Source organism: Megascapheus bottae, chromosome 3 (assembly GCF_031878675.1).
Source record: "Megascapheus bottae isolate mThoBot1 chromosome 3, mThoBot2.hap1, whole genome shotgun sequence".
Taxonomy (NCBI): domain Eukaryota; kingdom Metazoa; phylum Chordata; class Mammalia; order Rodentia; family Geomyidae; genus Megascapheus; species Megascapheus bottae.
Genome location: NC_143511.1, coordinates 80,140,214 through 80,157,350, shown reverse-complemented (window position 1 = coordinate 80,157,350; position 17,137 = coordinate 80,140,214). Strand labels below are relative to the sequence as shown.

Sequence of the window (17,137 nt, the reverse complement as noted above, 5' to 3'; positions counted from 1 at the left end):
TCTCAGCCTCCACAGACTTTATCACCAGTCAGCTGTGTATGGCCTTCCTCAAGAGCTACTTGACAATAGCTTTTTGGACAACCCCAAAATTCCTACTCCTGATCCGAAGAGACACCTCACTTCCAAAGAATTCCCCATCTTCCAGAAAAGCCAGGACTTCCTGGCCACTGGCGGATTCACTTACTTCCTCTCTGTCAGAGGACTTGTAGGCATTTCTGCAGAGCCACCCTCGCTGATTCCATTCCTGAATTTTCTCCAACACTTTTCTTTATAGCTGCAGGGTGTATGTGAGGCCAGAAGAGAACTGTCATTCACTCTGTGATGCTGGAACTGGGACATAAGGGGTCCTTTAAATACACATTTGCTTCTCTCTGTTGTGTTTGGTTTCTCAATGCCCATTTTTAAAACACACAATGCACATATTTTAAAGCATATGCATATGAAGGAAAAGCATAAAGTCAATCTGCAGGATATACATCACCTTATGTGGCCAGTTTCCCCTAAAGAGAACAGGCAACCATCGCTGTATTTCAGGGATAATTTCTTTTTCCCCCATAAAGGGCCAGCACCAAATATTTGGGGCTTATCAAACCATATGGTCTGGCTCAAGCACCAAGTCTGTTTTGCAGCGGGGAAAGGCAGTGATGGACCATTTATAAATGAGTCAACATGGTTCCAATCAAGCTTTAATTGTAGACACTGGAATTTCAGTTTTATATCATTTTTACATGCTAAAAATATTCTTGAGCCAGGCCTAGTGGTACACAAGTATAATCCCAGCATTTGGAAGGCTGAGGCAAGGCTGAGTTTGGGCCCAGTTTGAGCTGAGAAGAGGAGGAGGAGGAGGAGGAAGAGGAGGAGGAAGAGCAGGAGGAAACGGAAGGAGAAAGATGAAGAGGAGGAAAAGGAGGAGGAAGAGGAAGAGGAGGAGGAAGAGGAGGAGGAGGAGGAGGAGGAGGAGGAGGAGCAGCAGCAGCAGCCAAGCACTATAGGCTCATGCCTATAATCCTAGCTACTTAGGAGGCTGAGCTCTGAGGATTGTGGTTTAAAACAAGCTAAGACAGGAAAGATCATGAAATTCTTATCTCTGATTAAGCAGTAAAACACCAAGTGAAAGCTCAAGACTCTGAATTCAAGCTCCAATATCAGCATATGCACACACATACACACACACACACACACACACACACACACACACACACACACACAGGCACATAATGGTAATCTGTCTCCCGGGGAGTATCCCCTTAAAGGCTGTCCTTTCCCCACTTTCTGGCCAGCCACAGAGCAATGCGCCCCCCTCTCACCACCCCCCCATTGCAAGCAACACTGCCTGTGGGGGTGGGGCAGATGTCAATGATTGGCAGCTTGGACTCTCCGGGTCTGGATCCAGAGCTGAGAAGCACAAGGACCCCATCCTGAGTGCACTGAACCTATAGCTCTGCCAGCAGGGCCTCTGTTCCAGGTGGAACCGTGACTCAGCTCACAGCCTTGAAGAGACCCAAGCTTCTCCCAGTCTCCATCCCTGCCAAGCTTGTCCAGCACTGTCCAGTTTTGCATGCCACTCTTCCCCTGAGGACTGAAGCCCCTGCAGCCCCCAGCATCTGCGCATTCTCTCCTGTCCCCAGGGAGACATGACACCCCTTGCAGCGTTCACACCCAGCCTGCATTTGCCAACATGCTCCATCCCCAGCCCAGCCCCCACTGCTCCCTGGGGCATCTTCCAAAGACCTGGTCCCTCTGTTAGGGCAAATCCTGGGCTCGTTCTGAGTGCCAGGCTCCGATCCTTTTGAGAATTTTAGGAACACTTCTAAGTAAAAACTCTAGGATACCATAATGCAGGGGTGGCTGACATAGGGCCCTGACTTCTTGTCTTGCCAAATTCAAGTGCGAAAACACCTGATCCCCATCTCCTAGTTCATAAGAGAATGTTCTAACACACCCCACCAAAGAGCCTAAGATACTATCACAAAATAAAAGACGGGGCTTGAAAAGCATTCCTGAAGGCTGGGGGCGTGGCATGGCGGTATGGTGCATGAGACCCTGAGTTCAAACCCACGACTGCCAAAAAAAGAAAGGAAAAAAAAAAGCATTATTGAAATTAAATGGATACCATGGGAAACTTGCAACAGTGCCCTAACACGCCCCCACAATGCAAGCAGGCCACAGGCAGGGGACTAAACAAACAGTCAGGGACTAAACACAGCAGGAGCTCAGCCCTGGCCAGCTGAGGATCAGATGGCCTCTTTTCTGTGTCCCTTGTCCCTTCAGACATGCGGCCTCCCCACTCATACCCCCCAGAATCCTGGAGGACTTCCTGACAGCCTGCCTCCACACCACCCCTACAGAGAGGCCAGTGGCTGCCCTATTCCCCCAAATGTTCCCATCCTGCTCCCCTCAAACCCAGGGCCTCTCCCACCTAGACAGCCTTCGGAGGGATCACTGACAGGCAAACTTGCACACTTCCCTCTACTGCACAACAGTCTAGCTTGTGGCTGCCAAGTCACTGTCCTAAGTCACAGCTTGGTTAGTACAGGAGGGTTGTCCATTCCGGCCTATCACTTAGCAGTGCAGAAAGGGAGCCTCTTGGGTTGGTCTGAATCTCCGATTCTTTTTTCTTTTCATTTGTTCTAGTGCTGGGTCTTGAACTCAGGCCTCATGCCCTTATTTGGCTTTTTCACTCAAGGCTAGTACTCTACCATGTCCAGATTTCTGCTTCATTGGAGCTAAGAGTCTCAGTGGCTTTGCACCACAATCCTCAGATCTCAGCCTCCCGAACAGCTAGAATTACAGTTGTGAGCTATCAACACCTGGCTGAATCTGGTTTCTCATCTACGAACCGAGATTGACAATCATCTGCAAGAATAAGTGTTTGGTGCAGGAATGCAGGTGAAAGCCTTGGAACAGCCAGCATTGTATCAGTGCTCAAGAAACTGGGGTCTCCATCAAAATCCTATCTTTGATTTCAGATTCAACTGGGGGGAGGGGAGCAGGGAACAGGAACATATTTATTGGCTTCCCCTTCCAGGTCCTACCTACCTGTTCAGCCACATCATTCACTAATCTACTCATAGAAGCTTTCTTTTGACCCAGCCCTCACCCCCGAGGGCAGACCCAGGGCCCAGAGTCTGCATGATGTTCTGAACCGTAATACCAATTACAGCTGCTTCTGGAGGGTTCCAGACCTTACAGAGATTACACTATAACTCCTCCATCAGCCCTCACAGACCGGAACAGATCAGAGACAGTTCACCTGGCTCAGTGTCTAATCCCACCAGAGACAAGCAGTGACTTGGCTAAAGTCACACAGCATTTATGGCCCAGACAGGAATTGCCATTTTGGACATACTCCTGAACCAAACTCAGTATCCCCCAAATAGCACTCTGTACCAAGCTGGACAGAAGGCATCTGACTTCCAGTGTCCCTGGGCCCTATGCTTTCCTCTTCTCTTTGCTGCCTCCTCAAGCCAGCAGCTTCAGGGAGGGGCACAGAGCCTCCCACCTGTTTTCCAGCCTGTGTTCTGCCATCCTCATTTCATAGCTATGTCTCTGTCTCTGCCTCCTCCCAAGGGCCACAGAGAAAGAAATGATACCACCCAGTTGCCAACAGCCCTCTCTTGTCTGTCAGGAACACAGAAGAGGGAAATCCAAGCTCACAAGATTTCCAAAAGCAAAATTCCCAAACCACCGCTCAGTACCCAGCAGCTTGTCAAAAACCAACACAGGAACTAGGAACTAGGAGAACTGGGGGGGGTAACCCCATCTTAAATAAAAGGTCCAGAAGCTGTGAAGTGGGAACAACACAGATGGAAGCCAGCTGCAGGAAGCCATAGCATTTTTGTCACACTTGTCTAGACCAAGCCTGCCTGTTCCAAGTACCAAGCCTACTTACTCTATTTCCATTATTATTATTCAGAGAGCTATTGAGATTCCTTATTTATGCAATCAGAGGAAATCACAGCACAGAGAACCGCTTCCAAACTCAAGGCCACGTGGGCCAATTTCAGATGGATAATTAAATATTGAACAAATGCTCAAATGCTTCTACTGGATGGCACTGGTTAAAAATAACCACCCACCACCACTCATAGAGCAGGCACCAATACACAGGCATCAGCCACTCATTCTCAAAGTACCCTCTCACACCCCACACTCCTTCACAGGAAAGGGGGAGGTGAGAAGCCATCCCCCCAAATGCCTACCTCATAGAAAACAGAACTTCAGCTCCCAGAAAGCTCTGAATGTTCCTGGCCAGGAAGTACTCTCCCTTTCCTGACATTTAACCAAGTGGCCCTGAGAGGAAGGTGCTGGGGAAAATATCACAGAGTTACTTTTTTTCTTCTAAAGGCTTCATGTAATTTCTAAAGCAAAATATGTATACAGTCCAGGATGTGAGGATGTGTGTTTGTGTGTGACAGAGGGAGAGAGAGGGAAAGAGAGACAGACAGACAGACAGACAGACAGACATACACAGACAGACAGACAGATGGGGCTTGAACTCAAGGCCTCTATACTGTCCCTTAGCTTTTTTGCTCAAGATTACTACTTTACCACTTGAGCCACAGTGCCACTTCTGGTTTTCTGGTGGTTAATTGGAGATAAGAGTCTCACAGACTTCAGTGCTCAGGCTGGCTTTGAACCATGATGCTCAGATTTCAGCATCCTCAGTAGCTAGGATTACAGGTATGAGCCACTGCTCCACTTCTGGCTTTTCTGCTGGTTAATTAGACATAAGAGTCTCACAAACTTTCTTGCCTGAACTAGCTTTGAACCACTGTCTTCAGATCTGAGCCTCCTGAGTAGCTAGGATTACGGACATGACCCACAGATGCTTGGCTTCTGGGGTAAATGTTCTGATAAGCAACAAACAAAATCACCTTGGAAATAAGACAGAAAGGGTTCTGGGTTCCAGACTGCATCTCTTGGTAATCTTAGGAAAGTGTCCTTGGCTCTGCAGCCTCAGTTTCCTTAGCTATCAATGGAAACAATTGCCTCCTAACTTTGAAGCTGCAAAAGTCCCCAAGTATGAGACTCTCCCTCCTCACAGCAGTGTGTGAACGAAGCAGGATCTCCTTCCTACCTCAGCAGCCAGGCATCAGAAGTCTAAACCTGACTCTCTGAGGTCAAGCACACACCTTGGGGCTGGGCGGTGGGGGGAGAAGAGTGGAGCATCTGGTGCTGTGAGTTTCACCAATCAAAGAAAGGCAACTCCCCAGTGCTCTGGAGCCCCACGTTGCACTGTTCACTCACCACCCACAGCTCATTTTCCCTGGAAATGATAACGATGATGGTGGCGGTGGTGGTGGCGGTGGTCCTTATCTTCAGGATGATTGGAATTAGAGCTGAAATATTCAGGCGAGGACCTCACAGGGGCCCACATTCAACTTGGTGAGGGGAACTATTATCTTATTAATAAAGGTGATCAGGACCAGTCAGGAGAGTAAAGGAGGCCAGGAAACTGGCATTTAGCTGATTCCTTAGCACTGCTGGCTTCAAGAACCCAATGAGAGGCCGGGAGTTTGGTCTAGTGGTAGAGTGCTTGCCTAGCATGCACAAAGACCTGGGTTTGATTCCTTGGTACCACATACATAGAAAAAGCCAGAAGTGGTGCTATGGCTCAAGTGGTAGAGCTCTAGCCTTGAGGAAAGCCCAGTGACAGTGTTCAGGCCCTGAGTTCAAACCCCAGGACTGGCATAAAAAAAAAGCCAGGGACCGGAAGCTCATGCCCATAATCCTAGCTATTTAAGAGGCTGAGATCTGAGGATCACAGTTCAGAGCCAGCCTGGGCACTAAAGTCCATGAGACTCTTATCTCCAATTAACCACCAGGAAACTGGAAGTGGCACTGTGGCTCAAGGAATAGGGCAGTAGCATTGAGCTGAAGAGCTCAGGGACATTGCCCAGGCCCAGAGTTCAAGCCCTATGACCAACAACAACAACAAAAAAAAAGCAAAACAAAACAAAAAAAGAACCCAGTGAGTGCAGGCTGGAGAGTGAACCCTCAATTCCAAGGGACTTGGAGGAAAAACAGACGAAAGCCTTGAGAACCATGACCTGCGCAGGGAAAGGGTACAGGTGGCAGAATACAAGACAGCAAGGCACAGGAGGAAAAGGGAAACGGAGCTATTCCTGGGGTGGGGAGGGTCCTCATCTGAGCTACTCCAGGCAGGTAGAGGAGCCAATCAGAAAGAACCATTTCCTAGAGATGCTAGGTGAGCAACCAGCTTCCTTCCCCACTTATAGCCAGTACTGTCGGTGAGGATGGCTACGAACTCTTCATGGCATTACTGTACAAATCAGATAGAAGGAAGTCTTAGTCAAAGGCCATCTGGGCTCCAGTGGCTCATACTTGTAACCCTAGTTACTTGGAAGCTAAGATCATGGTTCAAAGCCAGCCTAGGCAGAAAAGTCCATGAGATTTTTATCTCTAATTAATCCTTCCCTTCTCCACCCCCACCCCAAAAATAAGTAAAGGTGTGGCTCAAGTAATAAAGCACCAGCCTTGAATGGAAAAAAAAAAAAAATAAACAAAAAAACCTAGAGGAAAGCATAAGATCTTGAGTTCAATCTCCAATAGCGGCAAAAAAAGAAGAGGCTAACCACTGGTGTCAGTGGTTCACCTCTATAATCTGAGAGGCTGGTTGTTCAAGGACAGCCTGGGCAGAGAAAAGAATTCCTTAAGATGGCCAGGAGTTTGGCCTAGTGGTTAAAGTGCTTGCCTAGCATGCATGACGACCCGGGTTCGATTCCTTGGTACCACATACATAGAAAAAAGCCGGAAGTGGTGCTGAGGCTCAAGTGGTAGAACTCTAGCCTTGAGAAAGTCCAAGGACAGTGCTCAGGCCCTGAGCTCAAGCCCAGGACTGGCAAAAAAAAAAAAAAAAAAAAAAAAAAAAAGAATTCCTTAAGACTAGAAGAGCTGGATTCAGGGGCGTTCACCTGTTATCCTAGCTACCAAGGAGCCTAACAGAGGAATCCCACCACCCCTGAGCAGGAAGTAAAAGCTTCTCTGAAAAATAACCAGCAAACATCTAGACTAGAGGCATGGCTGAGTACGAAGCGCACTACATAGGAAGTACGACGTCCTGAGTTCCAAACCCCAGTACTACCAAAAAGAAAAGCAAGACAAAAGCAAAACAAAAAACAGTCAAGGCCTGATCTCAAATCTCAGGATCCACCAAGTCCTCAACCGTGCCACCATCTTCCAGATTCTCTTCTGTGAAAATGGACAGACAAGCTATAGCCACTCCGAGCCTCCGTGTGTCCCCAACTGGATGCCAAACCTTGGGTGACCCAACCATCAAGTGTGGACCTGGGAACTTTTGGTCACCAGCCATTTTTCCCTTCTGACAGGTGAGTGTCTTTCTCCCCACAATCAGAGGGGTTTGTTCCCCTCATAGTGGCAGCAGACTCTAGAGGATTTCTGGCCTCTGCCATTAGCAAGGAAGGAAAACAAGCAGGAACCCTGGCTTTGTGTGTGTTCAGAGATAGGAAAGGGCAGCCGAGAGTTGACTGGTGACGGGGTCTGCGGGTGGCCAGGCAGGGGGAGGGGTGTTGGACAGGCCTCACCTCTGAGGGCCTATTGAGGGGTGATCCTTCCCAGGCGGTCACTCAACAAACAGAAGCCAAAATACACAGGTACCATTTTTACCCTCACTATACCTGATAAAGAGAGTGAATGCCCAAAGTATGGGGAAATCAGGAAGGTCAGGAGACACAGGGGCTAAGCCCTGCATCATGTCTCAGCAGGAACAGAGAAAGAGGTGATGTCAGAGGCCTCCTGAGAAGCAGAGGCTCTCCCTGTAAGGACATCTGAGGACTAGGGCGGGTGGGGGGGGAGGTGTAGGCATTCCAGACCTTAGCTACCATTACTCCCAGTTAAGAGACAATGTGTCAGCTCAACCATGCCAAGCACCAGTAGCTCATGTCCATAATCCTAGCTACTCAGAAGACTAAGATCTCAGATTGTGGTTCAAAGCCAGCCTGGGCAGGAAAATCCATGAGATTCTTATCTCCATTTAACCACCAAAATGCTAAAAGTAGAGTTGTGGTTCGAGTTGTAGAATGCCAACCCTAAGTGAAAAAGCTAAAGAAACAGCACTCAGGCCCTGAGTTCAAGCCCTGGTACTAATACACGCAAACCAAGTCCTCAACTGTGCCACCATCTTAATGGCCAACAGTCCAGACTTCCAAATTCACTTCTGTGAAAGTGGACAGACAAGCTATAAACCCTCCAAGCCTCCGTGTGTCCCCAAGTGGATGCCAAAACTTGGGTGACCCAACCATCAAGTGTGGACCTGGGAAGGATCACCCCTCAATAGGCCCTCAGAGGTGAGGCCTGTCCAACACCCCTCCCCCTGCCTGGCCACCCGCAGACCCCGTCACCAGTCAACTCTTGGCTGCACTTTCCTATCTCTGAACACACAAAGCCAGGGTTCCTGCTTGTTTTCCTTCCTTGCTAGTGGCAGAGGCCAGAAACCCTCTAGGGTCTGCTGCCACTATGAGGGGAACAAACCCCTCTGATCGTGGGGAGAAAGACACTCACCTGTCAAAGAAAAAAATGGATGGGGACCAAAGGGAGAGGACAGAGTCAAGCTGCGGGGTTAGTGGAAGGTTAGTCTACAACTAAGCCAGCCACCTTCCACCAAGGAGGGCATGGGGGGCGGGGAGGGTTCTCTACCTCATACTCATCTCTAAGGCTCTGAGCCTACCTGACTTCTCCAGGATGGGCCACTGTCAGGCCACTGGCTGCCCCTTCCTTTCCTATCCATGGAAGAACTCATGAATTCTCGCTCCCGTTGGTTTGGAGCTTCAGTCCTCCTATCTCTGCCTCTTGTGTAGCTAAGGGTTACAGGCACCAGCCACCAGCACCTACTCCCAGATAGAAATTCTGCTGGGTTAGTCTCTCCCCCTCTTACTCTCCATCTCCCCTTCCCTCCCCTTCCCCTGTGAGTTCTTTCAAGGCTGAGACACAAAGCAGCACTCCTCGCATCCTCACAAGGTGGGAGCTGGAAGTTGAAATTCAGATTTCAGCCTGACACATTCATGATGCCTGGCCAGTCAGCTGAGCAGGAGGGCGAGTTCCGGTCCTCCCTGGGCCTCCCCACTCACGACTAGATTGGCAGACAAAAGGCAGGAAGGAAAGTCACAGAGGGCATTTCTAAGGGGGGGGTGGAGCAGAGTGGGTTCAAGAGGGGCCCTAGGGGCCTAGAACATGATTGGGCATTTGTTCAACTCCCTCCCATTTCTCACCCAGCAATCTGTCTCTTCAATGAACCCTTCATTTTCAGCAACTGCTATTTGACAACTAAGAAAACAAGGGGTTCAAAGCGGGATGATTTGTTCAACATCACAAGGCTTGAGGTCAGATATCTGATCTGCTACACCAAACCTGGAAAAGGCCAGAGGCCATTTTAGGAAAGGCAGAGGAATTGGGGAAATCACAGGCTTTGAGACCCTACAGGATTAAACCATACACACACACACACACACACACACACACACACACACACACACACACACACACACACACAAACCTGTGCCGTGAGTCTACTTGAACTCTTGTGCCCATGCTTCTGCACACCAGGAACTTGCCGCTTCCTGAGGAAGCCCTGAACCTGTAGGCTCCGCCAGTCCATTGTGGGAAAAAGTCTTCCTCATTCTGGGGGAATGCCAGCCAATGTTTACTGCCTGCTTGCCTCCCTCCTTGGCCCTTGCTGACAAGAGCAGTGACATTTAGGGGATCATACACACCAGAGCCCAAAGAAGAGTGAGAATTTGACCCCTTGGGACCTGCTTAGATTCCACTCATGGCATTTGCTCAAAATCTCTCTGTGGTCAGGCTTGGCATAGGGCCAGCCTTTGAGCTTCCAAGATAACCTGATCCTGCAAACGGGCCTATAGCCGGCCCTCCCATCCTGGGGGGGGACCCTCAGTGGGCAACTTGGGCCTCCCCCGGCCCCCTGCCTGTTCTAAGGCAGACTTCCTGGTGTGCCTCCCTCCCACCACCAGGAAAGGAAGCCCTGCCCCTTACCCCCACCCCCTCTTCCAGTCAATCTCCTGCATCACGCAGCTTCCAGATGAGGATTCTGTTACTGGAAAGAGAAAATACAGGACCCACCTCCCCCTCCAATAAGCCCAGTCTCCTGCTGGAAAGGCAGAAACTCTTTCCCAAAACTGCTAAAGCCACGGCCCTGGCTGGATATCTACCCAGGGCTGCAAATCCTGCCTTCCCTCTTGGAAGTCCATCCACCTGTCCCCTCCACCCAAGGTGGAAAGGGGAAAGAGGGAAATGGTTGAGGACGTATCCAAGCAGTAGGAGACAAAGTTGAGACAAGCCCCGGTCCGCTTAGACTACTTTATAACCGGAACACTGGGTAAACTGAGGCAGGATAACCAAGAGCTCGAAATGAGAGAACCCTGGGGACAGGGGTCTGGGGAGAGTCTCTGGGGCCATGGGGGTCCGCGGAAGGAGGATCCTGGATCCCTGGCACCCGGGGGCACCAGGTGGCAAGGCGGTGGGGGGGCGGGGGGGGGCCTGGGGTCGGGGTGGTGCCTACCCCGGGCGGGCCGGGTCCGGCTGCGGGAGCGGCTCCTCTGTCGCTGCAGCCGGGGTCGCCTCAGCAGCCGGTAGTAGTAAGAGGACCTCCCGATGCTCTTCCTGGCACTGCCGCCCGCGGACATGCTGCCGCCCGCCGGGCACCGGGCCGGGCCTGGGCGCTCACTCGGGCCCCATCGGCCGCTCCGGACGACCCGGCGGGGGCCCCGACTCCGTCCCCGCGCTCCCGGCGCGGCCGCCGCCGAGGCCCAGACTGCCCCACAAAGTCGCTCAAACTCCGCCTCCCCGGCCGGCCCGCCCCCGAGCCCAGCAGCCGGCTCCGCCGCTGGGGCCCTGGACCGGGAGGCCGGGCTGGCACCGGCCCGGAAAGTCAGTGCGGGAGAAATCCCGGCCTGGAGTCGGCGCGGGGAGGCGGCCCGGACCCCCAGCGGGACCCCGGGAGGGCCCTGGCCGCGCCCCGTGGCCCTCCGCGCCGGGCTGGGGGGCGGCCCGGGACCCCGGCTCGCCTGCAGGCCGGGGACGGCGCGCCATGCGCGCTTCCCCTGCTGATGGGAGGTGGACGCCGGGCCAGGAAACTGACTTTCAAACAGGGTCAGAAAAGAGGCTGCGACCCTGGACCCTTCCACCTCCCTCGGGCTGACAGCTCAAACACCCGCCGGCCGGTCAAGCACTCTCTTGCCTAAAGTTGCCTTTAAAAAAAAACGGTTTCATCTGATAACTAAGTCGTTTTCTAGTGAAGATTATGGTCCCTCTTCCAAGAAACACACACACACACACACACACACAACATAAAGAATATAATGCACACCTGTGCATCCAACCCAAACATCCCCCCACCTCTTGATGAGAACCTGCCCCCTTCCCCCAAACAAACAGCAGGTGGGAATCTGCAGCAACTCTGGCAGACCAGAGCAGCGCCTGACGCCAGAAACTGAGACTGGAAATGGGGATGAGAAGGGGGAGGGGGGAGAACTTACCTCTAACGTTTCTCCAAGTCACTTACTCCTCTACCTCAGGAACCAGCCATGGCTCCTCTGGAGCAGAACAGAAGCAAACCCAACCATTCTTTGGTGTCTAGCCCCAGACAACCCATTCATCCTCCATATCCATCTCCATTACTCCCCCAAATCCTCATTGTTCTGAGCCCAGGGGCCACTTGCCCTCCCTTTTCTCCACATGGCCAGCCAGCATTCCACCATAGTTGCCATCCCCGACCATCCTGGCCCCCTCACCCCATTCCACCTATTATCCCATCACAAGATTCAAAATGTTCAGGCAGTTGCTTATCTGATCTCTATCTCCTCCAGTATAGAAGGGGAAACTGAGGCCCTGAAGGGGATCTGACTTGCCTCCCCCACAAGACCGTGGCAGAGGCCAGGGATTGGAGTCTGAGGCTATCTACAGGCAACTTGGGATAAAGGAGGTTGTAACTGTGGTAGCCTCTGTGTCTTCCTTGGGCAGGGAGGGGGTGGGGAGGTCTGGGCAGGAATCCAGGCCATATTTTACTCCTCACAGGGGAAGCCCCCTCTTGAGTGCTCAGTCAGGAGGGAGGGGCCCCCAGGTCAGAAGGAGCCAGGATCACAGCTGGAAGCCAGGCACCATCCTGGGACTCAGGAGGGCGGGGGAGGGTGACTCCAGAGGGTATTGCTCCTCAGCAAAGCCAGCTGCAGAGGAGTCCAAGGCCCTAGTCCCCCTTCCCTGTGGTCAATCCCGCAGGAAGACAGAAAACCACCATGCCCACCAGGACACCATGAAGCTCCTGTGGATTAAGCGTTGTCCTCTCTCCCTTCCCCCTGCAGAAGTGGTCCAGGAGCTGATTGGGAGACCCCAAAAGGAAGAGCTGGTACAAACCAGCTGGCTTGCTCTTCTAGCCGACCCACTAGAATCCACCAGGGTAACTCCCTCAGAGGGGGGGCTCAGAGCCACCCAGCCACACCTTATTCAGCCAGGCCCACCAATTAAAAGAGAATGAGAACAAAAAATGCAGCTCTAAGGAGGCTTAGACTTCATCTGGTTCAGTTTGCTTCCCCAAGAAGATTCTTCCTGCGCCGCCAAGGAAGGAAGGAAGGCAAGCTGTAGTTAACTTTCTTGGTGGAAGAGGTGTGTGTGTGTGTGTGTGGAGAGGGGAGTAATATTTCTGGCCTGGTCCCCAACAGCTTTTAAGTTTATGTGGAGAAAGAGCTGGGAGCTCAGGACCTCATCTGTAAACAGCTGGACTCCCAAGATCGTGCCTGGTCTCTGCTCCAGTTTTTCAAGGCTTCCTCTGTGCCTCAGTGTCCCTCCCTCCACCTGCTCTACCAAGGGGTGATCAGCCTGCCTACCTAGCCTTAGGATACAAGTAGCATTGAAGACCCCGCTACTATCACCTCCACTTTAAACCCAGCATTTCTGCAAGCCTGGGGAGAGGGGGAGTCAGGTAGATTTGGGATCGGGGTGCTGAGAACAAAGGAGGCCAGACATTCCCTAAGACTACAGAGAAAGGGGGCCAGACTTCCTCCCCTCTCCTGGCCAGGACCCCTGGGCAGACAGACAGACCAGCAGGCAGCAGACAAAGGCTCCCAGAGCCCAGGAGAGCATCTGGAATCAATCCTGCCTTGGAACTGCCACCACCCCCACCTCCTGCCTGAGAGGGGGGACTCTTGAGGCCTTCCCCTCCTCTGGGCTGGAGCAGCCTTCATATTATAGAGCCTAAGCTAGGGTCGAGGGCCACCTGAAAATGCCTCCAGTCCTCCCCCACACACACATACACTATCACCACTCCTTTCTGAGGCTGACCCCAAAATATCCACCGAGGATGAATCACACCCAAGAAGTCCTCCATGATTACCTCCAACAAGACAGGCTTGCCCAGGCCCTGCTGATCTGATCTAGGAGCCTTTCTTCAGGCTGGTGTTGGCCTCCTGCCCTGTCTCTTTTCCAGAGGCTCCTCTGAAGGCCAAACCACCACCTCCCACCTACAGCTGTGCATGGATGTCAACCCTGTAGCCCCCAGAGGGCTTCACCACCTTCCCCCCCCCCCGCCCCTCCTGCCTCCTTCAAAAGCCTCCTAATATGGACTCCCAGAGGACCAACTATCACAAAGCAGAACCTCCCTGCTCCCTTGTGAAGCCTCCCTCTCTCACTGACTTCCCCTAAATCTGACTTTCTGAAGCTCTTTATTTCATTTCTGTCTTTGCCCTGCTGGTAGAATAGCTGCCACCAAGCTCTTGAAAATACCAGGGACCCACAGAATTTCCCTACAGGCAGAAAGCAACAGAAGGTAGAATTCTACATGCCAATGGGAAGGAGGTACTGGGTGGCATTAGAGCTGGGTGAATGTCCATATACACAATGAACCCAGCCAGAGCCGGGGCCTGAGTGGCCCCATTCGTGGGCAGTTCAGAAACCTACTGGGGTGTTTGAAGAGAGAGAAAAGAGGAGGAAGAAGAGGAAGAGGAGGAGGAAGAGGAAGGAAGCAGAAAGAGGAAGGAAGGAAGGAAGGAAGGAAGGAAGGAAGGAAATGAAGGAGTAGTAGGAAGATGAGGAGAAAGAAGAGGAGGAAGAGCAGGAGAAGGAGGAAGAGGTAATGAAGAAGAGGAAGAAAAAGAAGGAGGAGGAGGAGGAGGACCACAACCAGGCCCTGTGGTTGGTTCAAACTTGTTATCCTAACTACTCAGGAGACTGTGAGATTCTTCATTTCCTAAGTGTGTAAGCAGCGGCTCACATGATAGAGCTCTAGCCTTGAGCAAAACGAATAAAGGACAGAGCCCAGGTCCTAAGTTTGAGCCCTGGTACCTGCACATTCAGCCAAAATTGTCTTTGGACGACTCTGTTGAGGAAATAACCATCATGTGTCCTCGTGACACACAGGGAAGAGAAGTGCTCAGGCATAGAGCAGACCCAGAAACCAAGACTTCCCCACAAGAGCAGGGGCACAACCAGTCCTCCAGGAACCGTGTTGGGGAGAGGTATGGATCAGATGCCAATTAACAGTAACAGAACTGGGGGTCAGGAGTTTGGTCTAGTGGTAGAGTGCTTGCCTCGCATGCATGAAGGCCAGGGTTTGATTCCTCAGTACCACATTCATAGAAAAAACCTGGAAGTGGTGCTGAGGCTCAAGTGGTAGAGCTCTAGCCTTGAGAAAGTCCTAAGACAGTGCTCAAGCCCTGAGCACTGGCAAAAAAAAAAAAAAAATAGTAACAGAACTGCACCTCACACTCACCATGTGCCAGCCCTGTCCCAGCATTCCATGTAGGTTATCTCATTTAACTTCATGATGACCCTTGAAAGAAGATATATTCTTATATAATATATATAATATTATATATATTGGGACTAGAACAAAGTTCCTATATATCTTCTTATATATTATATATACTGGAGTTAGAACAGGGTAAAGTTCATATATATTTTATATACATATATATACATATATATATATATATATATATGTATAGGACATAGCACAAGGTAAAGTTTCTAAGGTCACAGGGCTTGCACTAGGAATCAGTATTTGAACCCAGGGCACCAGAAAGAACAAAAGTCTTAAAGTTGAGTAAGACTTAATACCCAGATTGGGGGTAAAAGAGAGGGGACAAAAGAATCTAGAACTTTCCTTAAGAGCCAGCTTTGTAAAGGGGCAAAAGACTGTGGGGATGGGGAGAATCCCAACAGAGCACAGGGAGCCCACAAAAGGCCTATACAATGGGCATCCAGAGGATTAAGACCAGTCAGGTTTCCTGTCTGGACCAGGGTGGGCTGCAGTGTTCAGGGGAAGTGTCCAGGCTGGCGGCCCTGTACATATCCGCCTCCCAGACTAGGCTGCACCTCAAGTCTATGGAGCCCTGGCCTGGTGGGGGCTGGGAAGCATGCTCATGGCTGAGGTCACGGCCTCTGCCCTGGGAACAGCCTGTCAGGCAGGCAATGACAACTTCCTGAATCCACCAGTGGCTCCTCTGGGAATGAAGCTGGACCAGAAGCTAAACCTTCACAGGGGAGATGGCAGAGGCTGGAGGTTGGAGCCTGGCTCACCCCCATACTGCATAGCAGGAGGCCCAGACAAGCCTCCTGAGGTCAACCCCGAGGACCAGAGGTCAGCTAGGCATCCACTGCCTCTAACCTTTTCCAAAGTCAATGACAATTTCATGACATCCCAGGCAGGGCCAGGGTGACCTTGGACTGGCATGACTCTGCCCCTTTTCACGCAGACAGAACTGGGGGACCAGTCAAGCCTGAGCATTTGAACACACACAGACAGAGCCTCAGGGAATGTGGATGCTGTTTGTTTAGGATTAAAAAAAAAAAATCAATGAATGGCACTGGGCTGGGGGTGGAGCCTAGAGAAAAGGCGGGGTCTCCCCGTAGAAGATGAATCTGTGGCAGGGATGCTGTAGAGGCTTCTGAGGCCTGCAGAGACACTTTGTGATATCTCTGGGCCACAGACTTCCACATGAGAAATGGAAATGGGACAGCTCTGCCTAGCCCACCTCCCTGAGTGACATCTGCATCTAGAAATTTCCCATGCACCCCTAAACCATCATTCACATATTCCCTTCTATCCCCTAGGAGGATATAGCTCCCTCACAGGGACACACAGACTTGCACAGAACCCAGGAGCATCCAAGGGAGAAGGAACCGGAAAGGAAGTGAGCAGATAGGCCCGTCTGTTGGAACAAGCAGCAATCAGGGAGCCTGTAGCAATTCCGGTCTTCATGTGGCTCTGTGGCCCTTTTATTTTTTTTATTTTTTTTTTTTTTGCCAGTCCTGGCCTTGAGCTCAGGGCCTGAGCACTGTCCTTGGGCTTTCTCAAGGCTAGAGCTCTACCACTTGAGCCTCAGCACCATTTCTGGCTTTTTTCTATGTATGTGGTACCGAGGAATCAAACCCGGGTCTTTGTGCATGCTAGGCAAGCACTCAACCACTAGGCCAAACTCCCGGCCCTCTGTGGCCCTTTTACCAGGCACTCAATGGTCAGGATGGGGTAGTACCATCCCCTGAAGATGACAAAGCTGAGGCCCAGAGAGACCATGACCCACTCAAGGTCACACCTGGGGCTGAAGGCCAGGCTGGGGCTCCACCTGAGGACCCTAGAACTACCTAGGTTGCCTCTCCCTTCCATGGCCTGGACCTGTCCTCCCCACATGCCTGAAGATGCTTGTCACAAGTGTCCCCCGCCCCGCCCTCCAAGCTCAATCCTATGGCCCAGAGACAAGGATCCATTCTCCAGACGCTGGCCTTCCCCGCCGCGCCCCCCAGTAGCCTGCCTGTCAGTCCAGATGGCCAGGCCTGGGGCTACTCTCACCCTATACTTCCTCCCCCTTCCTGACCCAGAAACACTGCCAAGCTCCAGGTGGGCCAGGGCCCCCAGCCAGGATCCCAGCCCCTCCATTCTCCTGGAGTTGAAGCTCAAGGTCTCAGCTTCTTCCTTCCCTGTCCAGGGATGGGCACAGATGGTGCCACACCCACTGGGCAGCCAGAGGGAGTGGCATATGGTCCCAGTATGAGGTCAGAGAGACCCCTTCCCTTCAGTGGAACGTTTGCCTGGTTATCTGAGAACCAGGTCGTGACTGGCATTGGCCTGGGTTTTGTCGGGGAGGGGCCT

General features: G+C 51.8%; 1 protein-coding gene across 7 annotated transcripts in view; it reads right to left on the bottom strand.

Annotated features, from left to right (window-relative positions):
- Positions 1-17,137, bottom strand: part of Dab2ip (DAB2 interacting protein) — a 162,653-nt gene that overhangs the window by 97,340 nt on the left and 48,176 nt on the right. For 2 of the 7 annotated variants that reach the window (XM_090330557.1, XM_090330560.1), the window contains exon 1: positions 10,559-10,753. The exons of 3 other annotated variants lie outside the window; for them this stretch is intronic. In XM_090330557.1, the coding sequence (XP_090186683.1) occupies positions 10,559-10,682 (124 nt within the window). In that variant the 5' untranslated portion in view covers positions 10,683-10,753. Of the gene's footprint in view, positions 1-10,558; positions 10,756-17,137 lie in introns of those variants that run through there. 2 more of the 7 variants (XM_090330563.1, XM_090330562.1) reach the window with 2 other exon arrangements.